We start from the raw sequence: 26,547 nt of genomic DNA, 5'->3' as shown, positions 1-26,547 counted from the left end.
CTTTGCGGTACGGTACGGTAGGTAGGCTAGGCAGATGTTTTGGGATTTTAATTTAATTCGGTCGCGGCGTTGAGTGTCCTTTCAGGCGGTGCTTTTTTTCCTCCCGCGTTAAAGCAAGCTACCTTTCGGTAAATTCTGGGTGAGTGGTCAGTCAATCCCTTGCTTGGGGAAATCAAATATGTCGGAATAGAATACCCCAGTACTCCAATACTCGAAGTATGATGTATGATATAATCTCTGGCCGTTGACGACTCTGCAAAGGGCGAAAAGGAAGAAGACCGCCTGTCTTTGTCACAACGGCAAAACGCGCGCCGGAATGGGCAAGGAAGCTGGCTGGCAGCAGTCCGCAGCCGCGGGCGGACTGGCTGGACCGTACCGAAGAACGGAGGGGCGGAAAGAGCGGGGAACTTTTTCAGGTCGGGTAGGAAGGAAGTCCGGCGGGATTGAGGTTGAAGGACGGGCTTCCAAGTTGCTTAATTACCATCCCTCCTTTTGGGAAGATAGTCTCATCTCACTCTATCACTTCACTGAGCAGCATCAACTAACTGGACTAGGTATGATATTGGTCTCTCTGGGAAAGGGAAACTACTGACCCGTCTGCAGTTACAGCGGATGTGCTGTGCTGGCTTGCTGCAGGTCACATGTGGTCGTCGTTCGTCAACCCTTTAATGACGTCGGAAGAAACAGCCTCGGCGGTGAGGACGTACAATGACACTAACGAGTCCACTACAATAACTACTATGTATGTAATTCGAACTGAATTAATCACAGGTCAATAACTCATAGGTATATTTATTGACTCAGTTCATGCAGTCATATGCTTCATGAAGACTCAAATGCTCGTCTCCCCACAGTATGTATGTACAATCATTCACTGGCGTGGTCACAAACCCACTCCAGAACCAAGTCAAAACAAGCCTCCCGGGTATATGATGTGTCAAATCAAAAACAACAAAATGGCCGTGCTTTGTTATTACATGCCTCCAAATTCAAAGTCAATGATCCTCCCGAAAACAGTATCAGCTTTTGGTGTCGCCAACCCAAAGGATGGTTTCGGCCGGAAAAGGGCCATTGCCAGCGCCTAGAGCACTGAGCAATCCCTCATATGGCAATGCTCCATACATAAGATCCTCGTCCGTCGATGGCTCGGCATGCTTTTGCAGCACATTGCGGGCCTTGCTATCCAGAGACGCGCTATTGCTCAGGAACGCCACTTTACCCTCGGTTTGCGTTGGGCTCGCCAGACATGCGCTCAAGGTATCAAGCCGCTCTTGGATCAAGGTAGCTAGCGCCAGGGCACTGCCCCAGAACCGAGCCAGCTCTTTGACTGCCTCAAGACCACCCTGGATGAGCGCAAGACATTCGCGCAGCTCGACCAACCGGCCTGCTGCACTGATAATATCGATCGCGGACAGAATCACATAGCCCAGAAAAGGATTCAAGATCGCTCCCTTGGCCGAACTTGGCTCCATGAGAATCCGGGTCGGTTCGTACTCCGTTGCGTACTGAACCAGTGCTTTGGTCATACGAAGGATATCAGCCGCATGGGTTCTCGCGGCGTGGATATGCTGGCTAACCACCTCCGCGCGAATGCTCTGGTGACGGCCATGTCGGTTCAGCTTCATCAACGTAGCATGATAGACCAGATGGATTGACAAGAATGCGTCTGCTTTCTTGGCACGGATGCTCCGTTCCAAGTTCACGGCTGTGAACGTAAGATGGTCCGGAAGCCTTGCAATCCATTCCTCAGCGCGCCGAGCCACTGTCGAGTAGAATTGCTCAAAGTGTTCGCCATATACTTCCGTCGGGATCAACGACAACCGGAAGACATGGTCCGATACTTCTCCCCACAACGACATGATCTCAATCAAAAGTGCCATGGCGCTCGCACTGGAAATGTCGTTGTTGGAAGAAGGATTCTGGTTCAAGAAACTCTGAAAGTAAGGTACGGTGGTATATTCTTGTGCTTCAAAAACTTCTTCGCGGCAAGGAAGTCGGAGGTAAGCGGACTGGGAGGAGATGGTGACGGGTGACGGGGCATAAACGCAGGTTGTACGCTAGATCACACCAATACAATTAGCCGCGAAATAGACAGACTCAACAGGCTGGCTTGGATACTCACGTCCTTGATGAAGGCAACCCAGAATGTTCGCCTGCGACACTCAATCAAAGCCTGTGGATGCAGTCCATACTCACAGGCCTGGTTTTGATCCACAATGACTCCCCCTGCTTCGACATTATAACGAAGTCCACATACTGTACGGACGGCCGCACCAGCAGCGTCCCACGATTGCACCAGGGCTCCTATGGCGTAGTACCAAAGGCTGAGGATGATGTGGCTTTGGGCAAGCTGCAAAGACAAATTGTGTCTGCCATGCTCCACTGCGTATCGAGCTATGCGTGCGTACTTCCTCATCGCCAGCATCCTGTCGGGACGATCGGAGAATACCGATCCTAATGCCATCATCGCGTAGAGAAGCATGTTGTCTTCCAAGGATTTGGTATGGCTCGCCCTTAGCCACAGCAGAAATCGTTTTCGTGGAAAGATGTAGTACAGCCGGTCGTTCACGTAGGTGAAATAGCTTTCGATGTAGTGCACAGTAAGTTCCGGATCGGCCTCGTAAGGGTCTGTATTCCAGTCGCTCGCAAGTGGATCTTGAGGGTCCATGTCCTTCATCTCTGTCAACACTTCGGCATAATCTGGAGACACAAATGAAGACACGCTGACTGTGGTATTGGCTATGACTTCCGCTCCCGAGGATGCTCGGCCAAAACTGTACGCTTTCGGTCGAAACTGTGGCTCGTAGTCCATCACGTCTTGAGTTGTGTCAACGGCTGACGGGGTGATTATGGATGCTTCGGACTTGGGGGATAGCGAGTTCGTGCCTGGGAGGGATACTGAGCTCTCGGATGCCCGCATCGTCGAGTATGAGGGCTGAGGTGAGGCGCCATGAGTGTAACCGCCTGCAGAGTAGCTCTCCTGTGAATCGTATTTGCCCATGAGGTGCGCCGTTTTGAGTGCTGCTCGATGGCCACGAGGTCTGTGATGATATTCAGTCAGCAGCTGCAGATTTGGCCGGTACTCAGAAGCAATGTCATCAACCGACTTACGCGCTCTCGAACCTGCAGTTTCTCCCAGACTTCTGGCATTGGTCGCATTTGGGGAGGTTTGGCTGGCATTTGATTTTCTTCTCCCTACAAGTCAGACAAGCCTGTGCCAGTCTCTTCCTCGGCTTGCCGGCTTTTGTGATCCCCCAGTTTGCATTCACTGGAACGCCGTCAATAAGCTTCGGGCAGTGCGACCCATCCGCATAGATATAACACAATCCTTCTCCGTCGATGTATCTCTCATCCACCACGTGAGGCCGTACATTGCTATCTGAGGATCGATTAGCCGAGGCCATGTCAGATGTGGTTTCTGATGGGGAATAATCCCCGCCATATTCCTTATCCTGGGGTTTGAAGCCAGGATATGAGAAAGGAGTTGCGTGAATTGGGTGTCCGGACGAACTAGTAGACGCTGTGTGTATAGAGCCTTCGCGTCCGAATCCAGTGTTGGTAGAAATGTGAGACAACGGCGGCAGGCTTCGACTCTGCGATGCGACCGCCTCAGGATAAGCCCGAGAGCTCTCGTGAATGCTAGATCGCGGTATGTGTTCGTTATGATGGCGAGGGATTGGTGATTCTGTGCTACCAGTGGGAGGGGTATAAACCCCGAATCTGTGGGCGTGATATGGAGACGATGGCCGGCTCGAATGCGCACTGGGCGTCAGTAACTGACTCACAGGAGGCAGTTGCTCCTTCGGCCCCAGCTGTGGCCCAGAAAGACTCGACCGCCCCGAGGCTATCTCGCCGGGTTCGCGGTTCTCTGTTGGATTGCGCTGACGCAGGAAGGGGTCCGTCCCGATCTGTAAGGGTGCGGACGTACGTGGAGGTGGGAGCTGGTATGGATGGGCTCCGGAGCCTGGCACATTAGCTGATTGTACGAACTCAATATTCAAAGGTGACCTACTCCCAAAGGGACCTGTCGAGTGATCCGACATGATGTCGGCGCTCTGGTTCTAAATGCAGGGAGACTTGGCTATGGAGAACGCCAATGCCACGAGGCAGAAGAAGTTTCCAATGCGATGGCTCTCAGAGCTTATAGGCACTAATTGCCAGGCAGGATTTGAGCTGTCCGGCAAAGGAAAACTGTTGATCGGTGTTGTCTGAACTGCCCAGAAGTGTGATTAAGGCAATTTGACAAGCGCTGGAGACCATTTAGCCATCTCCATCTTCAAGATTGCTGAAATGAAGCTTCGTTGACTCACACTGGAACCGTAACTGTTGACGTCCCCAACTGACAGCCACAAGTGGGGTAACCGAATGGTAGTCGGATGCTTACGGGGCGTAGGGTGAAAATTGGGAGCAAGTTGAATGCGACTCAGGTATGGAGCACGTTCGTCTTTCCGGTAGCAGGAATGTCACGCTATCGGCTGGAACAGCAGGAGTTTCGCAACAAGAGAGCCGGGTCCGCACCACGTGCGCTCACTTGGATACTTCCATTCACTGCGGGATGATGGAATCGGAGAACTTTGCAGCTAAAGACCAGTAGTCATGTTGCAGATGACCATGAAGCACTGTCAGTTTGTGAGAACTCTCCATACCAGGAACGCAGCGGGGAGATCTAGATCGTTGTCGTTGAGAGATTGATGATGATGATGAATTGATGATGATGATGAATTGATGATGATGATGATGAAGATGAAGATGATGAAAGTATCACTTGTTATAGCAGGCCTTTATGCGTCGGGATTATAGGTGAAAGTGAGCAGGAGACCGAGATGGAGTTTTTTGAGTGAGGTTGTTTTTTTTCAGCCCAAGAATAGCCAAATCAAGTAGATCGTTGAGAGATGATGACAGAGGGAGAGAAGAGGTTGGGGGCGAAACAGTGTTGTGCGGATGCAGATGGACGGCGAAACACACAGACAGACACACACACATCAACACAACACCCACGGCGGACCGAAGAAGGAAGGCAGGGCCGTCTGGAGCCAGTCAAGGCCAGTTGGTCTCTGTGCCTCGGTGGGACAATCCCTTTTATTGATCAGATCAACCACCACCTACTAGGGAAGTAGGTAGTAGGCACCTGGCAGGGTACTAGGTAGAAGGCAGAGAGTACCACTCCAACGACATCCAGCAGTCGTGAGAGGGGAAAGAAGGCCTGGTTGTGCTCTTTTCGAATTACCAGGCTTCTGCAACGCGGACCGTCGAGCCGTGCAAGACGTCAAAAGGCAGGCCAGTGTCAACTTGGCTCCAAGTTGGCCGGGAGGTTACTGCCACTAACGAATCAGATCGGGCCCGAAGTAGAGGGGCTGAGGTGCTGCTACTCTATATTGCGGCAGTGCCTCTTGAAATAGACCCAGTGATGAAACAAGATCCCCTTTGCTAGATCGGCCCTTAAAAAAAAGAGCAGAGATCGTGGGGAGGTAGTGATACACAATTGTGCACTGTAATAATCGATGCGATGGAAGGAATAATGAAAGGGAATGAGGAGAAATGAACAAGCACCAGCACCAGTAGCACCAGCACCCGCAGTGGCAGCAGTGACAGCAGCCTTCAAGTTCGATGTTCACAGGGCATATGATAATGAAGATGCCATGCACACACACACACACAAACCACCACCACCAAGGGACCCAGATGAGCTGTGAGCAAAGGTGAAAAGGGAGAGAGGGAAGAAAAGAGGGCCCGGTAGGAATAATAACGTTGTGACCGAAGCTCCTTCCTGGTAGTAAATAGTTTTGGGAGTCTTGGATCCTTGTCTCCTCACCTTCCTAAACCCATCTGGCAAGTGCGCTGAAAAGAACTACCATGTACATACAGTAAAGACTGTACTCCGTACACTGGAGGCAATTTGTGACCGATCCAGATTGAATTTCACACCGGCAATTACAGTTTCGACAGGGGGGAAGGGGGAGAAAGTAGGGCATATACTATTATTATGACAGACAGATTGATCAGTACCGAAAGGCACGGGGTCACCCGTACCGGTCAACTCAGTTTGGTATCCATCCATCCATCCATGAGTAGTGCTTCGGGTTCCTTCCCACATACCGTGACCACACACCCTCTCTCTCACTCTCTCTGGCTATTTACAACTGTCTCACCTCAATTATCATTTGTTTTGCTTTTCGGCACTTAGTGAATCTCCGTCTTCGGGTGAACTTCGCTCCCGCTCCACCATGACGCCTAAATCATTGGCGTTCCGCGGATACACGGACACTGATGGGACAATCGATATAGCCAACGGGGAGGGGAGGGGGTTCAAGGGGAAAAGCCTGGACCGGAGATGGAGGAGAGGGAGAGAGCCTGGGAGGGACCAGGAGAACAGGCACGAAGCATCGACCCTTCATCATCGCCCCCCCCCCCCTCCTCCCTCCGATCGAATCATGCCACGGAAATCATCATGGATGGGGAGAATTAGGATTTAGACTTTTATCCAACTGGGTATCAGATATCGTCAGCGCGCCCCTCCTAGGCTCTTACAGAGTTACGGTCCCTCTCTCCCCGGGGTCCCTTCTTGTTCTGTGCATTGGCTTAGGGCTTGTTGCCAGCGCGCTCTCTTGTTTTTACCCTGTCGGGCTGGCTCTGGTGATAATTAGGTTTCCCTACCGGCGCCCCGCAAGAGGATCCTCTCGGAAGAGATCCAGCTCTCTGCAACCTTGAGATTCCCGTTAGTCATGATTGCGGCGCTCGAGAATCCGAGACCCAAGCAAGAAATAATCTTTTTCTTTTTTTTTTTTTTGCGCTTCTTGGTCTTCTCTTATTTTTTTTTTCGGGACGGCAGTTGGCGATAACCTTAGTTTGGCTTGGTCTGGACAATGCGTCCCTTTCCATGACCTACCGTAGTACGTAGTAGTTTAGTGGTAGGATTCTGCAAATGCCTTGACTACTGGGAGATCGGCCGGTGGATGCCGTCCGAGCGAGGACTAAGAGTTCAGTTGTTGTGAGCCGCCTCTCGAAAAGCACACTGGCCCAAACCGAGGTATACTCTCAGTGGTTGTCGCCTCATGGTTGAAGGACTTCCCTCCGGACTTGCGATTCTTCCTCTCGCGACGAATTAGCTCGAAATAGAAGCAATTGCGAGCCGGAGCAACACGGACCCAACACGAGGGGAAACCTTCGCGAGCGGCTAATCAAAGTAGCATTGATGTGCATAGAGTATCACTCGTTGTCTTGACCTTTGGTCAGGACACAGCAGAAGACGGAAATGAGCAGCAAAAATAGAGTGAATGGGGAAGAGGGAAAAAAAAAGGAAAGCAAACTCACTGAACTAACCAGTCATCCAGCCAGCAAGGATCAAAATGGGCAAATCCCCGGACGAAAAGACCGTTCTCTCCCACTCTTACCATGCCGACACAGTTTCGGCCGGGCTGTTCAAACTCGGACGAATTCGCCAAGGGCTAACGTTTAGGGAGGGAACCACCGCGGTTCCACCAGCTTATCGTCTTGTTTAGCAGCAGGGCCGGGATGCGGTCGGATTTTCCGTGAAGTGGAGCAGGGCCTGTTTCCCAGCATTGAGCGGACCCATGCAGATGGCATGGCCCTTGTCCGTTACGGCCGGTTAAAACGGAGACCAAGAGCCCAGAAGCAACAAGGATTGGCATCCAAGTCCCCTCTCCCCCCCAAGTCATAATCTAGAAGAAGACGAGAAGGAATCCGGCGAAGCAGAGCCAAGGATTCCCCAGGCAGAGGCACAGAGCACTTGTCTCTGATCATTCCTTGTAGCTATCGAGGATCGTTGAGCTGTTATTCGTGGGGGTCTCGACACTAAGTGGACTCTGGCGCGCACCCGGAAAACCGACGCAAAAAGAGGGTCTCCCAGAAGACTGCCCGGGCGGTTGGTGGAATTGGGGCGGCTCTAATTGATTTTAATTTCGGTTTTTTTTTGTCAATTGCAGATTATTGTCATTCATATCAACAAGAACTCAGTTCAGCTGTTCAGTGGTTTGTTCATGTCCAGAATTGAAGGTGGTCGGAGTGACTAACGATTCTCAGCATAGGTGCGATTCAAGCTTGCGGTTAAGAGTACGCCTCACCTCACGATGGGCAGCTCCTTTAACGGTTTGGGGGAGGGAGGAGCCCCTCTCCGGAGGCGGGTTTGTCTCAAGTATGGCGATCAGATAGATCTGCACCGTCACTTCTGGGCTTCGGACTGCGGCTTTAGAACTTAGGACAAGAATGACGGAGGGAGGGGAAATTGCGAGGGAGAACTGATAGTAACGGAGATTTTGCCAGATTGAACCTTGTGCCAAAAAAGAAGTCAGACCAGGCACAAAGTTTGGTCAGAGAAAACTTGGAAGATCGGGAATGATTCCCAGTGGAAGAGTTTTCCCCTGGCGAGAATCCTCCCATTTCATGGTTAAACCTGTCGATGGCCTGAGAACCCCAGGCTGAAATGTTCAATGCATTACCGTGTAGAGCAAACCATGAATCATCGTAACTGCCGCCGGAGACTATCTGGCAACTACCATCGACTATTGAAACTGTTGTCCGAGCCTCCGAGGTCGATTGTCCCTTTGCATCTCTCACCCCCACCTTTCTATAGCTACTCCAACTGTCCAGCACAAGCTCGGAAATGACACATCTAAATGGCTTCCTTTCTAGATGGGCTCAATCGAGTGCTCGTGTCTCAGCAATGGAATCACCACTTCAATGACAACTACTTCATTTTTTTCACGAATAAAATACCTGCACGGAAGGAGGAGGAGGAGGTAAACGTTGATCAGCATTGATTGTCGTGACCTCCGACTCCAAGCGACAGGGAGCTGCCTCTCGGGAACTTAACAAACGGTTTTCGGTTCGATCCCTCGGGATTTGGGCGAGCGCAAACCCACTTTCTGGAGTTGTCTCTGCCCTGATGGTGGATTTGGACGGGGGGGAGAAGTGGCCCCTAGGTTTCTGCACTCACTCCTGACTCGTGCGGGTAAAGGTCGGGGGAATTGCCGCTACGACGACTTTGTACAGTCTGGTGTCGACCATGTCAAGCTTCATGCACATGCATAACTCTGTCTCCGTCCTTGTGTTGCAAACTCAAACTTCAACAGTTGGTTCAAGGGAGCAGGTCGTCGCGACGTAGTGCAGGCACACTAGAACTGATCACCACTTCACTTATGCAAGACTCGCCGCCAATCAGACGCATTGGTCACGTGAGGACATGATGCTTGACTTGACGGTACTTCTACTGCGTACACTATATACAGTACAAGAATCATGGAATAAAATCTCAGGATTACTACCTTATTAGGCAGTTTTGATCGAGTTGAAGAGTTTAGCTAATTCGTTGCGATTCTCCTTCTAACGGAGCTGTAGCTGTTCTGGTCAAATTGATATTTTACCCAGAGGTCCAGGATTTCTCCGGACAGCCCAAACCGGTAATTGGGGTTATTGTCCCGTGCACAAGGTTTCGTAAGTGGTCAATGGCTGATTTGCTAAGGGGAAGAAAAGGGGGAAAAAAAGGGAAGGTTTGAGGACCGGCCCGGTTCGAGGCGAAGTACACACACACTCGCAGTAGTTCATAAGTTGTGCATATTGGGGTCATAGAACCCATACTAAGTAGTTTTCCTCATCGAGTATATTCAAGGCTTCTAGCCAAGTCTTTTCTCTTCGCTATGAAGACTTCCACTGCACTGGTTTTCTTTCATCCCTCAGCCCTTTTTCCCGTCCAATCCGGCGCTAGGAAGATCCTATCGTAGTCGCACCAGTCCCGGAGATGGACTCCGTTAACCGTAGTAACCGTTCGGGTTACTCTCCCGGGAGGTTCAAACTAGTCGGCCAAGACGGTTACTGCTCTTATACTCATCTCTCTATATTGGATCATCAACTGGTGGTGGTGCTCGCACGTACTCATAGGTCGAACTACTATAGACCATGTCACTATAGCACGACCCCAACAGCCGCAGTGGTCAACAGGGATGATCTAGTTTCAGCAAGTAAGACGGAGGGAGGGTGGCGAAAATCACTGGCGTCTGTGACTAGATCGACGTCCGGTCGACTCGGTCGGAGCATACCGGTGCGGTGCTAGGCTGTTCTGAGTGTTAGGGCTTCATGGCGCCTATACCAAGCGGTCCAAGATTAATTTGGTGCGCAGCCGCGGAAATGAGGTTTAATCCTCAGGTTCTCTCAAGGCCAGTATCATATATTGCTCACTTAATCAATCTCTCCCCCCTTCCCCTCCCTCTATCCCTGTCATTCCCAATCCTGTCTTAGAGGAAACCGTGATATCGGCGTTTAATCTCCCTCCCGTTTGTCGCGTTGGGCTGGGCTGGGGAAGCGCGGATACTGCCTCCCGCGCCTAGACCAGGGCGGGATCGCACGGCAAAGGCGTAACAGAATCAGGCAGTGTACTCCGAAGTGTACACGCGTTCGAGATGGATTTGTGTTTGTGTGTGTGTGTGTGTGTGTGTGTGTGTGTGTGTGTATGTGTGTGTGTGTGTGTGTGTGTGTATGTGAGTTCCAAATCAAAACAAGCGACGGTCAAGAAACTTTTTTGCACGGCGAAGCGAGATCCCAGCGATGATCTATCAGTCACTCATAGTTCCAAGTTTGACGTCCCGAGAGCCTCGCGAATCTCACTAGGGAAGGTTGACGCGTAGACTAATTAGACTATTATCCGAGCACCTGGGCCTTTGCTTCGTTGCATTCCCTCCCTCCCAACGGTCCAAATCTCTCCAACCCCATCTCGAATCGAGCAAAGTTAAAAAAACAAAAAAAAAAAAACAATTTCGGTATATGCTCGGGAAAATTCGAGATCTGATCGATAATCGCGCCAATAACCAGGGTTGCTTGCGGCATTTTTTCCAATTTTGGAGTTCGGCATATGAAAAGAAATTGGATGGCACCAACTTTACTCTAAAATCTATATGGAGATTACTGTACATACAGACTAACGTTAGTCTACAGTGCACCCTAGGTTATACGTCCGTTCGTTCCTTGCGGCTTGAAGAAAAAATTAGACTGTGCAATCTCTTCGCCGGCGAGATCGTATGATGGTTTCTGGATGTATACAGCGCACAGTAGGTTTCGTTTGTTCTTGCTCGCTGGAATGGCAGGACCGCTCAATCGATTGGGGGAATCATTGTGGGCTTATTCTCTTCGTTCCAGTTGTCTCGGAATGCGATTTCCGTTAGTTTTATCAAGCGGGAAGCGGCGAACCGCGGGCTCCGTGGAGTTTTGGTTCTCCAACTTGATTCTGTATAGAATCCAGATTGTCCAAACTCGCAAAAATCCATATCTTCTATGTCGAGATTCACATTTATGCTCACATGGTATATTACAGCCCTCATTGACAACTCAATGGCGAACTCTCAAACATATAAAGCTCTTTGGGTATGACTTGTATATTCTATCTAGTACTACCACTACAACCAGAGCCCCCATCCCAACCACAGTATATGCTTCATCGACCAGAGACAAAATAATAGCATGTCAAAATCTCTACACAGGGATACTCATAATCATCACCTGTGAACATACAAACGAGACATACTCCCTGTCCTGACACCCGAAGCACAAGACAACAAACCCAACATCGGCCCTAAACTCCGACCAATTTACACCAACCCAACACCCCCGTACTACCACTCCGTCCTTTAAAGAGATTCATAGCATGAAGATAACCTCTTCGGAATGACATCCCGCCACCAGAGTCCAAGACGATCGGAGGCCCCAAATGCCGAACCCGAATTAGCCAAGGGGAAAACATAAAACAAAAATATCCACCGAGTAACGCAGTCTTGGAAACATGAATGGAACGCCGCGGTGGCCCTCGGAATCGCGGCTGATATTCCCTTTTCCTTGCCCTTTCGAACTCTGCTCACCTTTCACCCTCACATTGCCAACAGATTATACTTTTCACGCCTCCCTGTCCCGTCTGCATTGCAAGCTTTGCGTGTCGGACATATCCGAGCAAGCGGCAGATAGTTCACCGGGTTGATTACGAACGAACACCTTCCTACTCATCCGTGCTGATCAACCCGGAAGAATCCTACGGAACGACAGGGGGAAGCCGGAAAAAGTTTATTGCGGCACAGCACACTGCACCTCACTTGTTTGTAAGAACGCTGTTGGAGTTTAGTGGGGGGGTTTCCTTTCTGCTTTGGGTTTGGATTTGGCTTGGCGGGTGGATTTGGGGGACGGGAGATATCTATCTTACTTCGTTTTCCCTTGCCCTTACACTTACCCGTGGACCGTGGGCTTTGCCGATGAGGTACTACTATCAGGTATCTTGGTTTTGAATGGGAGATATAGGGGGTACTATAGTGTAATGACTGTGCATTGGGTAGTTGGTGTCCGGTACCTCTGGAGGGTCCGGTTCGCTGAAGGTCGTATGGCATGTGTGCCCGGATGGATATATACCGACATTGTGGAAAACTCGAGCTGGGGGATCGATATACTACTTCAGTCTACTAACACAAGCCGGGAGTGAGAGAGCCTGCAGCAAGTCAAGGACAACTAGCATCAATACTCCGAGCTGTCCACGGGATCGTCAGATATAGTTCAAGGAAGCCCACGCAGCGGTTCTCAGGCACAACCCAATGCCATGGACAGAAGATCGTATCTTGATCCGAGATGTGAGGTTTCCTTGATCTTCCTACACACTCATACATGAGTACAGTACAACGGGAGTTTCGTGTTCTGAGTAGTATGCATGGTCCAGCCAAGTATAGCTCGTCATACCTACCCTGCCAGAACCGACCTCCAAGCCCATCGCCACCACTACATCTGTCATCTCAAACGGAGTTACATAGTAGTAGTTAACTGACTCCACGCACAAATGACCTGAACCCAACCCAACCCCGACCCCGACCCCGATCCCCTCTGAAATCAAACCAGAATTGCCACTACCCACACTAGATCGACACTATATCTCCGCAAGCCCGTCGCCCGTCCGCCGTCCACCCCAGAGCCACCACCCGGAAGCTGCATGGTACTTTTGACACATGCCGCAGCAGCAGCAACAAATTGGGCACCACACACAGTCCGGTCCCTCGTTCACGGAGTACAATACATACGAGTAGCACTATACCAGTGGATCAACAGCAGCGACGGTGGTGGCGAAAACAGAAAGAGAGGGGGAGGCAATCAACGCAAACCGGGATTGAAATTGATACGTCTGAATGATCGTGGCCAGCCCCCGGAGCAAATCAGGCTTGTCATGGATTCTCAGCTTCTCAACCTCGGACCGAACCTATCCCATGTCTGGAGGAGCATGAGCATGAGGAAGAGTCGGATCAATAGCCTAATTGACTCTGTCAGTCGGCCAGTCTCTCTGCCAAGGGATCAGCAGGATGAGGTTGATTGATGCTGTCCTCGTTCGAATTAAGCAACTGGAAACCAACCCAAGGAAGAATGATACTTGTCCTTTTGCTGTCTCACACTTACTGAGTAGGTGGCAGTAGAGACCGCAATTGTTTAAATCCCACCAATGGTTGTCCAGGTATAAGATGATGATTACCTGGATGGGTACCGGGAGTGCATATTACCTTACTCTCTACTAGTAGGCACTCGCCCATATGAGTACCTATTAACAATATACACATGCACATACTTCAACCCTCCACCTCCCAGGCATCAATTCCCTCATCCCCACAAACGATCCACCTATTCATCTAAGCAGAATGAATCAGACCATTACCTACTTGAGCACACGGCTACAGCCCCCTTCACCAGGACCGGAAAGGCCAGCCCACCTCTTAGAAATAGCTAGTGAGTCCTCAACTCCACAAGCAATCATACTGCACCCATCCTAAGAAACAGGGATCACCTCTGACAGCCCGGATAGCGGAACCCTCCATCCATCCCGCAACGGTGCAAACCAAGGCCTCGGCTGTATCCGGTGAATCACCGTGGTTCAGTCTCCATGGCCCTGTACATCGCTGGGTACTTACATACACATAGTAACGTTACTACTCACGCAAATCAGTCCAAGGCATGTTCATTTAAAAAGCCCATTAGTTGCATATGGGAAACCCACATCCAACCCGGCAGCCTAGCAAGAGGACAGCAACCCCTCGAGCAACCATATCAGAATATGGTAAGCCATTCCCCTTGCCCCTGAGGGAACACCACCAACCCCCGGAGCCCACTACCTTACAACCTCAAGAGAACAAAAACAATATCCCCTATCCATATCCCCTAGACATAGCCCCTAGACAAACAAACAACCACCCCCTCCTCATCCCCCTCCCCAAATCTCAACCCCATCAACCATAGGATACGAAACGACGATTGCCTATAAGTTACTACCCAAGTACCCATGTACAACCTACTCACAACTTACGAACCCCGTAACCCCAAAGAAACCAAGCCCCAACATGAATCATGCTACCGTAGTCCCCCCCCCCCCCCAAAAGGAATCCGAATAACCTACCGACCGGAGTACACGACTAGGCCATAGCACATTACTTGATGAACATATAAGGGATCCCAGTCAATAATGGCCCGAGCTTTTGATTCGATTACGCGTAGGGGTATTTCAATTCTCCTAGGGAATAACAACAACAACAACAACAACAACAAAAACCACCCATAAGTTACCCAGCCGAACCCATACTGACCACCTCACGCACAACCACCAAAGTAAACCGACGGAGCCTAAACAAACCCGGCTCGCGATGCGCAAGAACAGACCCTGCACACAAACCAAACGTAAACATCTACATTAAACAACCTACTAGATTCAACTGGCCTCGGAGCCGGAACTTCCTGTACCCACAGCAGGGCGTCGGATTTAGGCTCAGCTTCACGAGAAAGCTAAGTTGATTAGTTGGACAGTTGGTTAGTTGGTGAGTTGGTTAGTTGGCCGGAAGGTAGGGAGTAGTTCGTCAATCATCACATGAAACCGACAACCGACGACCGGACCGGCAAACAAGAACAAGAACAACAACAACAACCACCGGCAGAAAACTCAATCACACAGGTATATCTATTAGCCCCGGGTAGATTGATTGTCAGGGGTTTGGGGTTGGGGCGGCTTGGCTTCTACCGTTGTCATGTTGGTTGGATGCAGTGGGTTGTTTTGGGCGGTCGAATGTTATTTTCGTTTTTTTTTTCTAGCAGGGGTACTGTACTAGAGTTGAAAGAGGCTGGCTGGCTGGGCTGAGGTTGAGCTGGACTGGACGTTCGGGATGTCGGGCCGAGATAAGTTTCATGATGAGGTGATGTAACATCATGCAGCTTCGGGTTATATGGGTCGATGGGGAAGGTTGGTTGATGGTTGGGAACGAACGGGATGAGGGATTATTGGGATGCAGGACGGGAACATGCAAACGAAAAAAAAGGATGCAGGATTCGTGATTGCGATCCTTTCGGGTTGAGGTGCTCAGGTTGGTTGTGTTGCGTGCTGCTATTTTGAGGTGGTGACACTAGCCGTGGCCGACAGAAATCTCTGTCCATCATCCGCGAGAATAATGTCAGACGACTACCGGTGAAGCGATCAGCATACGCCAAATACTACAATCGCCACAACTACGTTAAACTACTACACATGAAACCCGCAAGTAACTACAAATCCATCTCATTAAAAACGTCATGGGGTATTGCAAATCCTGTTCATTTGCTCTTGCTACCAGTTTTAGAAAAAAGACCACATTAGAAAACGCAAACACTCATCGCACCGTCATCCAAGAACCATCTAAGCCTCGTAGAGGGTGTTGAGGAACTGCTTGGAGACACGCTCGGGCTTGCCGCTCTCAAGGGGCTTCTGGCCAAGCTTCTCCTTGGAGAAAGCAGCGGCGTAGGGGTTGAGGCGGAGCATGACCTGCTTGTTGCGGAGAGGGTTCTTCTTCTGGACAGCAGCGCGCTTGGTGCGGGCCTCACCCTTGGGAGCGCGGAGCACGGACTGGATCTCAGAGGAGTTGATGAGACGGGCCAGGTCGGCGTTGGCGACAAGGTTGGAGGGAAGGAGGTAGTCCTTCTTGAGGGCGGCGGGGGTGGTGGTGCTGCCGTAGACCTGGTCAAGGGCCTCGAAGGCGGCGGAGGACCAGACGACGAAGCGACCGAGGTGGCCACCGGGGGCGAGCTGGAGGAGGTTGAGGGAGAAGACGGAAGAGGTCTCGACACCGGGGATGTTGCGGAAGGCACGGACGAGCTCCTTGCCATCAACCTCGGGGTTGTAGACAACGAGGGGACCGCGGCGCTGGCGGAAGCGGCGGTTCCTCAGCTTACCCTTACCAGCACGGAGCTTGCGGGACTTCTGGACCTTGACGAGGTCGGCGCCAGCACCGATGGCCTGGAGGAGGGCAACGGCGGCCTTGGTCTTGCTGATGGCAGCGTTCTCGAAGGTCTTGGACTCAACGACGAGGGGAACCTCGGGGACGTTGGCGACGCGGTGACCGCGGGCGAAGAGGAGGGAGGGAACGGAGGAGGCAGCGAGGGCAGAGGCGGTAGCGAAACGTCTGCAGGCAATCCTGGTCAATCTCTTCCTCCCATGCGCGAAGAACGGTGTATCTCATACCTCTGGCCAACGTTGACCTTCTGGTGCCACTTACGCCAGACCTTGGTAGGGGCGAACATGCGACCGGAACGGCACTGGTTACCGAAGGCAGCCTGACCAGCACGGTGAGTACCACCACCGGAGACACGGGGGATACGAGCGACAGCGCGACCTGCAAATCCGATCCCGGTCAGTCCCTGAAAATTCTGCCTCCCCTCTTCGATTCAAGATCCAACGTACCGGTACCCCAGGACTCAGCGGAAGTCTGTTCACCAGCCTTCTCGCTCACGGCATAGGGCTGTCTCTTGTTCTTGGCAATGCCGGTGTGCACCTGCCTGTAATTCGCAATCCGTCAGCCTTTTCCATCCCGGTCGTAAACTTCTTCTTCTTCTTCGTGTCTCGGATTCCCTCAAGATCGAATAACATACTGAACAATGTCAGGACGGATGGGCGCAGAGAAAACGGCGGGAAGGGGAGCAGTGGCCCCGCTGGGCTTGCCCTCGGCCGTGGCGATGGTGACGGTAGGACGAGACGCCATTGTTGTCGACGGGGGTGTGGTGGTCGTTATCGTCGTTCGAGGTTGAAGATCGAGTATCTCAAAGATGAGCCTGCGCAAATTTTCGCTTAGCCCGAACCGCCCGTCGTGGGTGCGGCAATGCCCTAGCCCTGATTTCTGTTTTGGGAGCCCGCCAGCTGGCCGCCAGAGCGGGCTGATGCCTGAGGCGGGAACAAAGTGTGGAGTATTTGAGGTTGCGGCTCCACCAACGAGATCTTAGACAGAGCATGTACTCCGATCATGGTTTCGCACTCCTCCTCTTTGTCCTGCGCAGTACGATACTACTAGACAAAATATATGGTCAAGATGCTATCGTTGCTTCACGTGAACAGAGATGTTATCAGCAAATCCAACATTTCTGACTGAGCGTAAGACGCGGTTCATGCATGATGTACCCTGAGCAGGGCAAGGATACATACACAATGGAGCCGCCGGTTGAGTAGTCCTCGGCAGTTGGACAATGCAGACAGGCTTGGATGTTGTCTATGCTAACACTGTCCATTCAGCTATGACCAACTTCTCGTGGGATAAGCATGATAAAGGAATGTCTGCAATCCTACGAAGCTGTGTACTCACTCCCAAGAGGAATTATCCAATACAAAGATTACAAGGAACAAAGTCACTGATACTGACCAGCAGTATATTCTCCTATCTCGATATGCTGTATCTTGTCCAGGTCTTGAATGTACAAAAAGAGCGAACCCCCGAAGGATTTTTCACATGCGCATGCATAGTGGGTGAAAATGAATGTTGAAATGAAATCATGAAATTCGTTATGAAATAAGGTGGTGGCTGGAGCGTTTAAACGTGCTGGTGACCTCCGTGGGCACGGCGTCTGGCGCGCATCTCAGTCACATCGCGCTTAGACTTGGCAGTAGCGATGGAGAGGTCGGCGCTCTGGCCTGGCGTGCACTGGGTGCCGCTCGCCATAGCCTGGGAAGCGGTCCACTTGCCGTTGGCGCAACGCTGGAAGGAAGAGCCATTAATGCAGTTCCACTGGCCCTCCGTGCTGCAAGAGCCGGACAGGGCACCAGAGGTCGATGTGCTAGTGCTGTCAGGTCCAGAAGAACCCGATCCAGCGGAAGCTTGAGGGGAAGCTCCGGAGGAAGCTCCGGAAGAAGTTCCAGACGGAGATCCCGCCGAAGAGCCGGAAGCAGATCCAGACGAAGCAGAACTTGCTGCTGGAGGCGCCGCGTAAGCGGTGTTTGCAGCGGCCGTGGTAGTTGAGGCACTGTAAGATCCGGTGTTTGCATTGGCGTTGGCGACGACCGCACTAGAGACGGCAGCAGCTGCGCTCGATGCAGCACCCGAGCCGGAGCCAGAGCTGGAGCTCGTACCAGAGCTGGTCCCAGAGCTCGTGTCACCGGCACCGCCAAAGGTAGCAGTACCAGTGCAGGCAGCGCTGCCCTCGGGTGCCAAGTTGCTGGCCTCACCAAGGTACTGCACATCGGCACCAGGCTGGGGGAAGCGGATATCGACACCCTCCTTGGTAGTGCAGCCGTTGACGTTGGCGACGAACATGGGAGGGAAGCTGGATGAGCGCTCCTCCAATTTCGGCATCACGCGGGAACGCTTGGAGCTGGAGCCGCCAGTGACCTCAAGAGGGGCGCAGTTCATGTACATCTCGCGGTTGCCGATGCGGTTGAACCAGGTCCAGGCCAGAGTGTATTTGCCAGGAGTGATTCCCTCAGGAATAGTGTAGTTGAAGGAATATGGATCCACGCCATTGGGATTTGCGGGGAGGTTTCCGTCAACATTGGCAGGACAGCCGCCCTCAAAGGACTTGATGACCATCCACGATGAGTCTTTGGTAGGCTCTAGATCCGTGGTCAGACTAATCTGACAGGATCCTCCACCGTGGACGGCACTGCCCTGGAAGGTCAGGGGCATGCTCTCGCCAACAGCTGCCTTGTTCCATTCGGTGACTTGATAGGTGTTGGAACGGAGCTTGCAAGGGAAGTCGCTGCCGTCAGCCGCCAGGGGCGAGTTGTTGAGAGTATCTTTGCCGTAAGGAACAGGCTTGGACATGATCATGTGTCCTTCAACGGCGGACAGGCCGAGCAGGGTAAATGCCACGAAAGTCGACTTGGAGAACATGGTGGTTGGTTCGTAAAGCGTTAGACTGTTCGACAGTTGGATAAGTGATGGTAAAATGGTGTTCAAATCGTGCCAGACGAATGGGAACAAATGTTTGAAGGGTTGAAGAATGGAAGAACTGATGTAGCTGGGTTAGCAAGGTGCTTTTTATATCTCGTACATATGAGTGTTGAGGATCAATGAACCGATGCAATCCACAGGAGATCTCCGTATAGAAGACCGTGCATAACACAGGAGCATAACACATCGATGTGCATAGAGAAAATTACCTTTATGCAGACCGGACAACAAAGAAGCCACAGGTCAAAGAATGGTTTTGTGGCGGAAGATGTCACCAAACAATGGTTGTTCTTTATTGATTCGAAGGAAGGAATGTCGGAGACTGCCGCAGGCAGGTTCACCGCAAAGATGCAAGTAAAAGAGAGAGGGAAGGAAAAGAAAGACAGGACTAGCCTGCGAAACTGTCGAACAAGTGTAAAGGGTGAAAGGACTGAACGCTCCAGCGCGGGATGAGAGAAGGAAAGAAAAGAGAATGCCCAGCCCTGGTGTTACAGGGGGGATTATATAGCATTGTCATGGTTCAGAATTGCAAGCGCCATGAATCAGGCGACAGGTAACAATCAGGGATGCAATTCAAAGACATGCATTGGTGTTTACTGTGTAGGTGCAGTTGAATGGGTACAGTTCAATGTACAGTAGAAAGTGTGGAGAAGAGAAGAGTGGAAAAGTATACCTTAGTAAGGTAGTGTAGGTGAAACAGTGACTGCTCAGGGCGGATCTTGTCGCACCATCAGCCCGGCGCTTCGGATCATTGGCCGTGGAAGGATCGATTGGCGCCGGCCCACTGCCAATCATCACTGCAGTTTGTAAGTTTTGTCGCTCTCGATTTCAGGTACAAGTAATTCCCAGCCTGGAGTGGAACATGGCTTTCTTCAAGGCCCTATTGAATGCTCCTTTGATTGGCATGAACCCTGATGAACTCGGAACCCTCCTCAATGGAATAGAACTACCCGATCTGTCGCAAAGTCCACTCTGTCCACCCAATCACCACCACACACTGACATTTTCTCCTCATCTCAACTCCTCATCGCCTCGCAACTTACAAGTCACATCTCCCCCGACCGGGTCAACTGAACACAAACCCTGCGTCTCGGACCCTTACTTCCATCTCAAAATCTCCGCTCGACGTGGGTCATGTAGCCACTGATGGTCAACTATCCGGTTCTGAGTTGCAACAATGTGTGTGTATGCGCGCGCACAGTTCGGACTTCTCCCTGTTCGGGATCAGATCTACAAACGCACTTCCGTCTGATACCACATCGCATGTGAATCCATAAACTGGGATAGCACATTTGCCTCTCACAAGTTTGGTCACCCTCTCAGTCATTCCCCACCTGGATCGCTAATCATAGGGTCCATTATCATCAGGTTGCCAACAATATTGCACTGCTGCTTTAATCTATGTGTACCAGTCACAGAATCAGGACAAAACGACCGACTCACCCAACCAATCCACGCAAGCCCAAAGACAGACATCCGAGCCGATACGACCAGGAGAAAAAAAATCTATCGTCTTCCACTCAGGCCTTGGGAACGCATCTGCAGACTGCAGCTGAGTTTTGGACAATCCTGCCTATCCATTCCCTGACTGGTCCGACTTGGCGCTTGGTGGCGAACAAAGTCAAACCAGATGTCTTACTGGTAAACTGTATTGATCGGTTGGACGGAGTGCGGCTTGAATCATGCCCAAAGTACTGTACCTGCGTCTTCCCTCACTCCTACCTTGAGGGTGTGTATAAAAATAAATCTGTGGTTGGGGATCAAGGGGACCGACCGAGGTAAGAATCGAACCATCAAAGTACTGTACAGGTGCAGTCCGTACCTGCGCAACCTTTCCCAACCACCGCCGCTCCATGGTTCCAAGCCGATCCCCGCGGACCCTGTCGGCGCAAAACTCTGGCTCTGGGATTTGTGGAGTCTGCCTTTTTGGTTCTTTGCTGCCTGTCGGAGACCTCCGCTATACATCGGTTGAAATCCCCGCATTAGAACTTCGATGCCTTTTGTGTCGACGTTATTTGCAAAGAACCGATACTTGCCGGTTAATGCACGGTACACTGTGCCTCGTACACCATATGCATAATGCATCACAGTACATACGCCTAGTTGCTTGACTTGGATGAGGTGGACTACACATGAGTGCACATCCGCCATGAACACCAGTCAATGACTTAGACCACGATCGCTCCACTGGATTGAGCAAGACCTGCAACCACCGAGCCAAGCATCAAAATCTCGCTACCCAGCTTCAAGAGCTCATCTCCCTGGCCACAGCCACACCCAACCCAATTCCCAATGCAACCTCAATAATTGAGCCAGATCGCTACTCCATGCCAAGAAACCACAGATCACGGCTACCTTCGGTTGTCAAGTAGCCTGAAACTGTCTTCGTGGGGAACATGATCAAAACCTACTTGAAACGAGCCACCGCGGCAGATTCGCAGTCGTTACTTGGGTGAAGGGAGCCGATCACCTTCATCTCCTGACCTGCCCTATGGTATAGACATTTAGAGCCTGTCTGCGGGAACGTTGAATCTTAAAGTGAGTTTGTGGCTGTTTTCCTTGAGTGGAGGGAAATTGGCTGTACCTGGAATGGATCAGGAGATTGAAGGCAGAATGTGCTGCATGTGACAGGTGCCAGCCACTATGGCTTATTGTCGGGGGTCACATCACGGAACTATATGTTCTCGGGAGGTGTATTACAGTTCTATCTACCTGTATTTAGTGTACATGTCACAATTTATCTCATACATGTAGCCCATCGCTTTCGCCATGAGTTACCAGCTGGACCAGCAGCCACAGCCTCCGGGGTGCATTGACAACCCTCGCTCGGAAGGTTGCAAGTTCCTCCGTCACAACATCCGTATGTGGTAAGATTCAGGATGTGGCGCAGTGAGAGCGGTGTTTCCAGCGACCGAAGTCCCTGAATCAAAGAAGGTGCCCCGATGGCCTGGGGTTAGATTGTGCTGACTGTCGCTAACCCACCAGCCAGGACGCATAGATGCTATCATGTCCATGTCAAGCAGCAGCAGCAGCAGCAGCAGCAGATAACGCTGCACCAGTCCAAGCCTCGCCAGGAAGCAGACTGGATAATGCAAGACCGGTAATCAGCGCAGCAAACGCATTCCCCACGACCCAACATCAGCCCCCAGCCCACAGTCAAAGTCACTCATTTCTTCCCCTTCTTCTTCTTGCCCCCCTCCCCATTCCCAGCCGACGACTCCCGCACAAAACCCCCCTTAACCAACGCATCCCGCCCCGCCGCATTGATGATCCTAAACCGATCCGGCCCCAACAACACCCCCCCATACCACCTCGTCACGACCACGACCACATCCCAAACATCCATCAACTGCATGAGATGCAACAACCGGCCCCCAGCCGCCGTCTCCCCATCATCATCACAGTCCTGCACAATCGACACATCCCCTGCTACCGTAGCATCTCCCCTCCCACCAGCCCCACCGGGGTTCTTCCTCTCCCTGATCCTCCACGCACTAATATTATGCGTCGCGGTCGCGACCTTCTTCTCGCTCGCGAGCAGATAATCCAGCACCGCTCGCGCCTGGCCCAGACTCGTCACGCGGGCCGCCCGCCCCACGAACACGGATTTCTTTTCCGTGATCACCTCCGAGAGCATCCATTCCGGCGGGGCGGGGAGGCCGAACGTCTCGTGCAGTTGCGGCGTCGCGGGCGTGGTGGTCGATTCCGTGGCGGGAGGCTTCTCGTGCGCTTGCGCTGCGCTCGTCCCGGTTTCGTTGCTGTTGCTGGTGCCGGTGCCGGTGCTTGGTTTATCGGTGCTGGTGATGCTGGTGCTGGTGGTGGTACTCTCCCCGCCGACGCCGATCTCCGTGAACGCCGTCTCCGCCTCGGAGATCAGATCGAATAGACATACCGAGCCGGCGGTGTACACTCGGGAGAGGATGGAGGCGAGGATGTCGACGGCGAGTTTGCCTTCGCCGCGGGCGGCGGTCGATGCCGTGCCTTGGATGAGCGGGGGGGTGTCTGGGTAGGTTGCGGGGAAGCCGAGGAGGAAGGAGAGGTGTGGGTGGTTCGGGATTTGGAGTTTGAGGGTTGTTTGGGTGGGTTCGCTGCTGCTGCTGGTGCTGCCCAGGTCGAGGGTGGAGGGTGCGGTGGCCGTGCTGGAGATTGTGATGGTGTCTGGGTCGTAGATCGCGTTGATGGCTTCGATTTCTTCGGCGAGGTCGGTGTTCGTGAGTGGCATCTTCGGTGGGGTGTGGAGGGGATAGGTAGGGGTTAGGAAGTGGATGCGTAAGGTGGGTGTGGTCAGTCTTGCGACGGACTGCGGATTTGATTTCGGAGGTGGTGAGGGGGAGAGAGATTTGATGAGGGGAAGCGTTCCTGTTGGGCTTTGCTTCTTGTGGGACATGAGACGTGAATGGGACTTTCTTTCCCAATCAGGCCTTATAGCTCAATGGTAGGGCGTCAGTTTTCGGTACTGAAGGTTCTGGGTTCGAGTCCCAGTGGGGTCGCTTTCTTTTTCACTTTTGTTTTGTTGTTGTTTAGTGGTCTCTTTTTGCTAGTTCGAATCTAAGCTTGTTTCACGCGATGGAGGGGGATGTCTTTGACGTGGTAGCTTTTCTATGAACCATAATTACGGAGTACTTTGTCTCGTCATCGCGGGTTAACTACGTAGTATCAACAAACAACGCATCAACCACTCAACACCCCAACCCCATCATATTCGCCGGTCCCTCCAACTGCAACCTCTGCAGCATCACCTCCTCATCCTCCAATCCATCCAGGTCCTTCCTCTTCCAGAACGCCCGGAACCCGTCCACCAACCGCCGAGTAATGCCGGCGACCTCGTCCGCGGGCATCGCCGCGAAGCACAGCCGGAAGTACCGCTGCGAGCGGAGGACCGCCGCCGGCGTGGGCGCGAACAACGCCCCGGGACTCATCAGACACAGGTACGGTTTCTCCATGAGCTGCAGCCAGAGCGCCTTGCTCAAGCGCTCAGCCCCGTACCTCTGCAGCAAGGGATGCGTCTCGATGCTGACCTTCAGCCACACGAACATGCCGCCGGTGGGCCACCGAAAGTCATACATCTGCACCTTATCCAGCACCTCCCAGGCACCTGCTTCCGCGGCTGCTTCTGCGCCGTCCGTATCGACCAGGTACTTCCCCTCCTCCAGGACTGTGCACATGTCGCGCATGCGCCGCTCGTAGCTCGCGCGCAGCCCTTCCAGCCACCGCACCCAGCCATCCATCTGCCAGGCGCGCGGCTCGCCCCTGCCCTTGCCCTTGCCCTTGCGATTTGAGGACCCGCCCTTACCGTCAGTATCAAGCTGCTGACCCAGGATCAACTCCGCCACCATGGCCTGCACGAACCCGGACGGCTGCTGGGTACTCGTCTCGGTGATGCGGGTCAGCCGCTCGATGAAGGCCGGCTGCGCGGTGATCCAGCCCAGCCGACACCCCGGGGCGATCGTCTTGGAGAAGGTGTCCAGCCGCACGACGCGGCCGTCCGTGTCCACCGACAGATACGAGGGGACCAGCGAGTCCAGGAACGCGTAACCCGAGGACCGGCCGTGGGCGTTGTAGTTGGGCGGGGTTGGGTGGACCGCCGCGGGCGAGCCGCGGTGCTGGGCCTCCGTGGCCGCCGCGGAGGGGTACTGGAGGTTCCAGTACGGGTCGTCTTCGATGATCAGGATGTCGTACCGCTGACACAGCGCATAGATCTCCTTCCGGCGGGCCACGGACAGAGTCCCGCCCGTGGGATTTTGGCCGATTCTGCAGGCAGGCAGGTGGGCAGCGAGTCAGCTCGTGGTGTTTGATGCTGATGAGGAGAGAACCGAGAATGCATGGGCGGGGGTCGAGGACTTACGTGATGGTGTACATCAGATGCGGGCGTCGACCTTTCTTGAAATCCCAGTTCTCCAGCACATCCGCCAACCCGCCCTTGCCGTGCGCGAGCATCCCCTCCGCGTCGATGGCGACGGTGGCGACGTTGACGCCCCGGGGCTGGAAGGTCTGGATGGCGTTCATGAAGACGAACTCCTCGCAGAGCACGCCCTCCCGCTGGTTGATCCAGTCGCGCCGCGGGTCCCACGCGGTGGTGAACGCCTCCACGGCCTTGGACAGGCCATCGGTCGCCCCCGTCGTGAGCAGGGTCGCCGGCCCGCCCGCGTAGGGGACATTGGGGTGGAGGTGCTCGCGGGAGAACTCCCGCACGAACGTGGCCAGCGCCGGCAGACCCTCGGCGGTGCCATACTGCAGGGCCGTGGCCACATCGATCTTGTGGAGCGTGCTGGCCTGGGGGGTTTCTTTGGGGACGACCATGCGGTCCGTGGCCCGCGCGTCTCCGTTTTCTGTGGTTGTGGTCACCGCGAATCGCTGGGGGTGGGCGACCGTGGCCTCGAGGGTTTCGTAGGGGAAGTATGACGCATTTGGCAAGCCTGATGTCGTGCGCGGTAAGTGAGGGGGAAGACGTGGTGATGCTGGGATCACGCAAGAGGATCGAGAACAATGCTCACTCACCACCCGCCATATTATCGACATTGGGCCGAATCATGTACTTGTACAGGCTCTTCACCAGACTGTTTTCGCGTCTCTTGGTCACGGCCGAGAGATGATGCGACAAGTCGAGCGGAGGCGACTTTTGGAGGTTGGAGTATGCCATGATGGTCCCGACCGAGATGTCTCGCAATCAGTCGCCAATGTCGGAAGTATGAGTCAAAAACTGAGCTAAAATCAAAATGGGATAATGATTCAACTGCTCAGACTCCAAAGCACGGGCGCGAGGACGAAGACCGTTGGGTCTATATAGAGGAGACGTTATCGCCGTGCTTGATAAGCAGGCCACGATAAACCTAGACCTTGGTTCGAGGACCCAGACCCACATGGAGGGATATCCCGACAGCAGCCCTTCATGAAGACCGTTGAATGGACCAGATAAGTCAGATATGTCCGTGCAGTGCTTGCTGTGGTAGGTCCGGTAGGATGTGACTCGTGGGGAGAGTGTAGATAGGGTTGGGATCGCAATCCTGATTTCTGCTGGTCTTATCCGGCGAATCCGGGGGGCAGAATTGGCTTGGCTGCTACACGTCAATCCCCTCCGTATTTTCTTGTGTTCCATAGAGGTTGTGCAGTACCCCGGGTTGTTTGCCCTGTGGGTCAGCATGTTGTCATGTTACTATCATTGAACCAAGTGGAAACAAAGCCTGTGGGCGATGGCTTTCTTTGGCTGGTGTTGGTCGGGGTTGAAATTCGCGACTGGGTTCTTTCTTTCTGACTTGCCGGGCGTTCCGGTGTGGGGGATATGGGGAAGTCTGGTTGGTTCTAAGTTCTAACTGTCACTCATGCTCAGTCGACCGTTCTAGGGCGAGATAAGCTAAAT

At 52.8% G+C, this 26,547-nt stretch overlaps 6 protein-coding genes and 1 non-coding gene across 7 annotated transcripts; 2 read left to right on the top strand and 5 right to left on the bottom strand.

Moving 5' to 3' along the window:
• Nucleotides 1-838: 838 nt before the first annotated feature.
• BO95DRAFT_407951 (Zn(II)2Cys6 transcription factor) lies at nt 839-4,116 on the bottom strand. The gene is made up of 4 exons (XM_025584089.1): nt 4,013-4,116; nt 3,112-3,964; nt 2,123-3,041; nt 839-2,057 (listed from the first exon to the last, which is right to left on the bottom strand). The coding sequence occupies exons 1-4, from the start codon at nt 4,041-4,043 to the stop codon at nt 1,020-1,022; spliced, it is 2,841 nt and encodes a 946-aa protein (XP_025444941.1). The 5' UTR covers nt 4,044-4,116; the 3' UTR covers nt 839-1,019.
• Nucleotides 4,117-15,562: 11,446 nt separating this feature from the next.
• Nucleotides 15,563-17,042, bottom strand: BO95DRAFT_440203 (60S ribosomal protein uL4). Its single transcript, XM_025585903.1, has 4 exons — nt 16,906-17,042; nt 16,718-16,812; nt 16,499-16,649; nt 15,563-16,439 (listed from the first exon to the last, which is right to left on the bottom strand). Exons 1-4 carry the CDS (start codon nt 17,013-17,015, stop codon nt 15,677-15,679), a joined length of 1,119 nt encoding a protein of 372 aa, XP_025444940.1. The 5' UTR covers nt 17,016-17,042; the 3' UTR covers nt 15,563-15,676.
• A 768-nt stretch (nt 17,043-17,810) lies between these two features.
• BO95DRAFT_47756 (lytic polysaccharide monooxygenase AA11 family protein) lies at nt 17,811-19,522 on the bottom strand. The gene is made up of 2 exons (XM_025589991.1): nt 19,400-19,522; nt 17,811-19,248 (listed from the first exon to the last, which is right to left on the bottom strand). Exon 2 carries the CDS (start codon nt 19,128-19,130, stop codon nt 17,835-17,837), a length of 1,296 nt encoding a protein of 431 aa, XP_025444939.1. The 5' UTR covers nt 19,131-19,248; nt 19,400-19,522; the 3' UTR covers nt 17,811-17,834.
• Nucleotides 19,523-21,959: 2,437 nt separating this feature from the next.
• Nucleotides 21,960-22,294, top strand: BO95DRAFT_461009 (uncharacterized protein; the record flags this gene model as incomplete). The annotated part of the gene is made up of 2 exons (XM_025588792.1): nt 21,960-22,050; nt 22,176-22,294. The coding sequence occupies 2 exons, from the start codon at nt 21,960-21,962 to the stop codon at nt 22,292-22,294; spliced, it is 210 nt and encodes a 69-aa protein (XP_025444938.1).
• A 62-nt stretch (nt 22,295-22,356) lies between these two features.
• Nucleotides 22,357-23,412, bottom strand: BO95DRAFT_356522 (IMPACT family protein; the record flags this gene model as incomplete). The annotated part of the gene is made up of 2 exons (XM_025582310.1): nt 22,357-22,925; nt 23,016-23,412. The coding sequence occupies 2 exons, from the start codon at nt 23,410-23,412 to the stop codon at nt 22,357-22,359; spliced, it is 966 nt and encodes a 321-aa protein (XP_025444937.1).
• A 196-nt stretch (nt 23,413-23,608) lies between these two features.
• BO95DRAFT_t81 lies at nt 23,609-23,680 on the top strand. Its single transcript has one exon. It is a non-coding gene; the product is annotated as a tRNA-Arg (tRNA).
• A 136-nt stretch (nt 23,681-23,816) lies between these two features.
• On the bottom strand, nt 23,817-26,307 carry BO95DRAFT_383526 (putative aromatic amino acid aminotransferase). Its single transcript, XM_025583426.1, has 3 exons — nt 25,689-26,307; nt 25,036-25,606; nt 23,817-24,941 (listed from the first exon to the last, which is right to left on the bottom strand). The coding sequence occupies exons 1-3, from the start codon at nt 25,828-25,830 to the stop codon at nt 23,870-23,872; spliced, it is 1,785 nt and encodes a 594-aa protein (XP_025444936.1). The 5' UTR covers nt 25,831-26,307; the 3' UTR covers nt 23,817-23,869.
• Nucleotides 26,308-26,547: the final 240 nt, after the last annotated feature.

Source organism: Aspergillus brunneoviolaceus (genome assembly GCF_003184695.1).
Source record: "Aspergillus brunneoviolaceus CBS 621.78 unplaced genomic scaffold BO95scaffold_14, whole genome shotgun sequence".
Taxonomy (NCBI): Eukaryota; Fungi; Ascomycota; class Eurotiomycetes; order Eurotiales; family Aspergillaceae; genus Aspergillus; species Aspergillus brunneoviolaceus.
Note: the sequence above shows the minus strand (reverse complement) of the source record. Positions and strands in the feature narration are given on the sequence as shown.

Coding starts and splice junctions, on each gene's coding strand:
- BO95DRAFT_407951 (XM_025584089.1), bottom strand. CDS start 4,043: ATGTCGGATCACTCGACAGGTCCCTTTGGGA. Junction 3,965..4,012: donor CTCGACAGGTCCCTTTGGGA/GTAGGTCACCTT, acceptor CTAATGTGCCAG/GCTCCGGAGCCCATCCATAC. Junction 2,058..2,122: donor GGGTTGCCTTCATCAAGGAC/GTGAGTATCCAA, acceptor GGTGTGATCTAG/CGTACAACCTGCGTTTATGC.
- BO95DRAFT_440203 (XM_025585903.1), bottom strand. CDS start 17,015: ATGGCGTCTCGTCCTACCGTCACCATCGCCACGGCCGAGGGCAAGCCC. Junction 16,650..16,717: donor CGCTGAGTCCTGGGGTACCG/GTACGTTGGATC, acceptor TCGGATTTGCAG/GTCGCGCTGTCGCTCGTATC. Junction 16,440..16,498: donor AAGGTCAACGTTGGCCAGAG/GTATGAGATACA, acceptor GATTGCCTGCAG/ACGTTTCGCTACCGCCTCTG.
- BO95DRAFT_47756 (XM_025589991.1), bottom strand. CDS start 19,130: ATGTTCTCCAAGTCGACTTTCGTGGCATTTACCCTGCTCGGCCTGTCC.
- BO95DRAFT_383526 (XM_025583426.1), bottom strand. CDS start 25,830: ATGGCATACTCCAACCTCCAAAAGTCGCCTCCGCTCGACTTGTCGCAT. Junction 25,607..25,688: donor TGTCGATAATATGGCGGGTG/GTGAGTGAGCAT, acceptor GCACGACATCAG/GCTTGCCAAATGCGTCATAC. Junction 24,942..25,035: donor CATCTGATGTACACCATCAC/GTAAGTCCTCGA, acceptor GCCTGCCTGCAG/AATCGGCCAAAATCCCACGG.